The sequence below is a fragment of the Olea europaea genome, unplaced genomic scaffold (genome assembly GCF_002742605.1).
Source record: "Olea europaea var. sylvestris unplaced genomic scaffold, O_europaea_v1 scaffold138, whole genome shotgun sequence".
Classification (NCBI taxonomy): Eukaryota; Viridiplantae; Streptophyta; class Magnoliopsida; order Lamiales; family Oleaceae; genus Olea; species Olea europaea.
In genome coordinates, this window is record NW_019231313.1 from 633122 (window position 1) to 637413 (window position 4292).

The following is a 4292-nucleotide window of genomic DNA, read 5'->3' on the forward strand; positions in this document are numbered from 1 at the left end:
TGAAATTTTAATTTAGACCAAACAGGGACTTAATAAGATTTTAACTTGTCGAGTAATTTAAATTTTTAGGTAAAGTAAAATCAACATGATCAATATACCGAAAATTCGTCAAGTCGAAGTTGATAACAAGTAGGTCTAAGCGAGGTTTGATTTAGATCGATTTCGACTCTAACCCGAAATCAAAATCAAATTAATCGATTTTGGATTTTGGTGAACTTCAATCCAAACCAATCCATTCTAACTCTTAAATCAAACCGAACCAAACCAAATCGATTTGGTTTAGTATGGTTTGGACTTTTAATCAAAATTGAATTTTATAAAGATGTCCGAGTTTTGGACCCACTCAAATTATCAAAACTAAAATAACTTTATATTACAAGAGTTATTGATTAACAAAGAAAATCAGATTAACAAAGACGGATCAACTAAAAACTTAAGAATTTTGTTACCTTTTTATATATTATGTAGCATGACTGTTTAAGTAGGAAAAATAGTTTAGTATAATATAATGAGCTTGTGAAATGAAATTTTTAGTGTTATTGCCTAAAGGCAATATTATAAATTGGAGAAAATCGAAATAAAGTTGTGAGATTATGACTTATGTTTTGATTTTGATTTTTCTTAAAAAAATGGAGACGTGTTAATGGGTGGGGTTGGTTTGATTAACCAGTGGTTTGAGATTTCAAATCATGATTGAATCGACCCACCATAATTTTGTTTAAAAAAAAATAAAAACAAATTAATTGTCCGTGTCAAACCGACCTGAGTTCATTCAATTCGATTCGATTGGTGTGATCGATATTTTGATTTTTTTGCCTAGACCTAATATCACGAGTTCAAATTCTAATCACGAGTTTTGACGCGTTATAGTAAACCAAAAAAGTGAATTAATTAATTAATATATATAAACATCAATGAATAGTAAAATAATTAAAAGAGAAATGAAATAAAAATAATAATTATTTATCAATCAATGACAAAGATGTAATCTTATCTTAATTGATTCCCTAATCCCCACCATTAACCATTATAAAAATCCCGCGTCCTTCCTCCACCGTTACCTCTTAACCAGACCACCAACCAGTTGATACATACAGCCCCTGTATCTCTCTCTCCCTGCGAAAAACTGCACAAAGCCAAAAGTTACTTGTGCTATTTTTTTATTTTATTTTATTTTTCTTTCCCGCCTTATCAAGGCAAATTCTTGAAGAAATGCTTGAAACTGTGAAATACTTGATTGGTGCCGCCGGCCCAAGTGGTTTCGGCTCCAAGTCGACCGCCGAGCAAGTCACCAGCCACTGCCCGGAACTTCACTACATTACTGCAATTATTACAGGTAAAACAAATTGGTTATTATTTTTGTATTTAAGAAGCGTGAAAAAAAAAAAAAAACACTTCTTACATAATTTGACAGTAATTTGTGGGATACAGGAGCCACGTCTGGGATCGGTGCTGAGACGGCTAGGGTTCTTGCTAAGAGAGGAGCGCGGCTTGTGTTGCCGGCTCGGAACATGAAAGCCGCGGAGGATACTAAGGCTCGTATATTGTCGGAGTTCCCGGAGTCAGAAATTATTGTTATGGCTCTTGATCTTAGCTCCCTTCACTCTGTACGGAGATTTGCTGCTCAATTTCAGTCTCTCAATTTGCCTCTCAATCTCCTCATGTGAGTACTCTCGCTATATATATATGTGCATGAACCTCATATATCTTTGGTTGTTGAAACCTTTGCTAAAAAGAAATTAACGAATCTGAGTCTGCACATAAAGATAAAATTTAAATGAATATATGATCACTCTTGTCTATTAACGGTTTCTCTGTTTGATTAATTCAGAAACAACGCAGGAAAATTCTCGCTCCGGCACGCCATATCTGAAGATGGAATCGAGATGACTTTTGCCACTAATTATTTAGGTGAATTTTCGTATAAAACCTACTATAATGTATACAGATAAACTTGCGTATTAATTATTTTCGTAATATTTGTTTGGTATGTAAATTAGGTCATTTTTTGTTGACAAAACTATTGCTGAAGAATATGATCGAAACGGCAGAGAAGAGCGGCGTTCAAGGAAGAATAGTGAATGTATCTTCAAGCATCCATAGCTGGTTTTCCGGCGATCCCATTAGTTATCTTTCGTTTATAAATAAGAACAAAAGGTACAACTTATTTTGCCGATTTTAATTTTTTTAGTATTAGATAGTACTTAATAGTGCAATCCATAGAATTTTAATTTCTTTTTGTTCTATTACTCTATTTAATGTTGTTAATCTATTTTATTAAGTCACTATTTGATAATTATTAAAATCAAAATTTTAATTTAAACTAAAATCAACGATTAATTTTAACCACATATTTCATGGAATCAACATCTTTTCAACTATACATTTCACTAATTTTTACCAAAATCTAAATAAAAATCTGATTTTAATCCACACCAACCAAAGACTAAATATGTATTTGAACTTCTTTTTCCTATGCAATATTATTCATTATTGTCTAATATCCAACTTACCAAATATTCTATAAGATTTAGCCCCCGTTTGCTTATATAAAAAAATTATATCATTAGTACATTTTGATAAAAAAATGATGAAATGTGTGAATAAAAAGTTATGAATATCTCATGAAATGTATGGCTAAATTAATTGTTAATTTTAATTTTAATTTTCATCAACGTTTTTAGATATGAACTTAAGTTTTTAGATGTCTATTATTGATTTGTTATCAAAACAAATAAAGTCTCACTTGTTACTTACTCATAAAATTATGCATGTATTAAGCCCTCTAATCAAACTAGGATGCATATGAAGAGAAATTTATTTTTATTTTTATTTTTAATATGTACATTCTTAAGCATAATTTCCTATGCCTAATCTAATTAACCTATTTAATATTTAAGTTTTTTTATTAATATATATGAATAAGAGCTGAATATTAAATAGATATTGATCCAGAAATAAATGAAGGAGGTTTGACTTGATTCACAGTGATTCTTACGATGGTACACGTGCATATGCTCTCTCGAAGCTTGCCAACGTTTTGCATACCAAGGAACTTGCTCAGAGACTGCAGGCAAGTGAAATATTCAATTATTTTTTATTAAAAATAGATTATAATTAACAACAAAAAAAGTGAAATTTGTTGCTTTCTAATCATAATATCATACATTCAATAATTAATTGCAGGAAATGAAAGCCAACGTCACAGTTAACTGTGTGCATCCAGGGATTGTGAGAACAAGACTCACTAGGGACCGTGAAGGCCTCGTCACTGGTAAATGCACAATGCATAGATTCGTTTTCAGAAATATTTTAAAAATTGATCGGATTATCGACTCTGATAACAAATAAAGGGTGCTGGGTGCGTCAAACTTTATGAAATATGGTTAAGTTTTGCGAAATTCACCTAATTAAACACTCATTCGACAATGAGTGTGTGCAATTTTGTATGCATAAAACTTCTAATAATAAAAACTTTGATCCATATGCAGATTTGGTATTCTTTTTGGCTTCAAAGCTATTAAAAACAATTCCTCAGGTAAATTTCTTTATTTAACTCTTTCAGGCATGTTTCTTACACTATAATGAACAATAAAATAGACGAATATTGTGGTACCTCTGTTCTCGTCCAGTGCAATATATCAAAAATGTATTTTAACGTTTTTAATATACAAATATACACACACTTCAAAAAATCATCTAGATTGTTTTATTTTATTCACGGAGAGGGCTTTGTAACTGAATTTTGATACCTTATACTGAATTAATCTTGATTTTAAACTTTATTTGCTTAAAAATCGTATTTATGGGTTATTAGTATCAATGAAAAACTTTTTTTTTTTGTCAGGCAGCTGCAACAACTTGTTACGTTGCTATACATCCAAGACTTGCAAGTATCAGTGGAAAATACTTTTCAGATTGCAATGAAATTTCAACCTCGAAATTAGGGTTCAACTCAACAGAGGCTGCAAGATTATGGTCCATCTCTGAAATCATGGTAGCCCAGAAAATCCAGGCCGTTCATTCTCAATCTAGAAAAACATAAAGAAATGTAGGAAATACGTACATATACATATATAAGAAAGTTACACGTGCAGTTGTCAGTCAGGTAAAAGGGTAATAATATTTAGATGTACAAAGTTAATTTCAAGAAGTATATATGAAAATTTAAAGTAGAACAGTGTCTGTTCGTAGTATATATATTGTCATATGGACTTTAATTGGGTAGGTAGATTCTTGTAACATTATATGGTTTATCGAAACGAATTTGACATTTTAAAATAATTAAGATA

General features: G+C 30.8%; 1 protein-coding gene across 2 annotated transcripts; it reads left to right on the top strand.

The window, feature by feature from the left end:
* The first annotated feature begins 1071 nt into the window (after positions 1-1071).
* On the top strand, positions 1072-4292 carry LOC111375490 (short-chain dehydrogenase TIC 32, chloroplastic-like). 2 transcript variants are annotated; one of them, XM_022998328.1, is made up of 8 exons: positions 1072-1336; positions 1432-1663; positions 1832-1911; positions 2001-2157; positions 2989-3073; positions 3187-3274; positions 3492-3538; positions 3848-4292. In XM_022998328.1, the coding sequence occupies exons 1-8, from the start codon at positions 1213-1215 to the stop codon at positions 4043-4045; spliced, it is 1011 nt and encodes a 336-aa protein (XP_022854096.1). In that variant the 5' UTR covers positions 1072-1212; the 3' UTR covers positions 4046-4292. The 2 variants fall into 2 exon arrangements, with proteins under 2 accessions (XP_022854096.1, XP_022854095.1); XM_022998327.1 differs by lacking the exon at positions 3492-3538 and having other exon boundaries at positions 1074-1336; positions 3848-4024.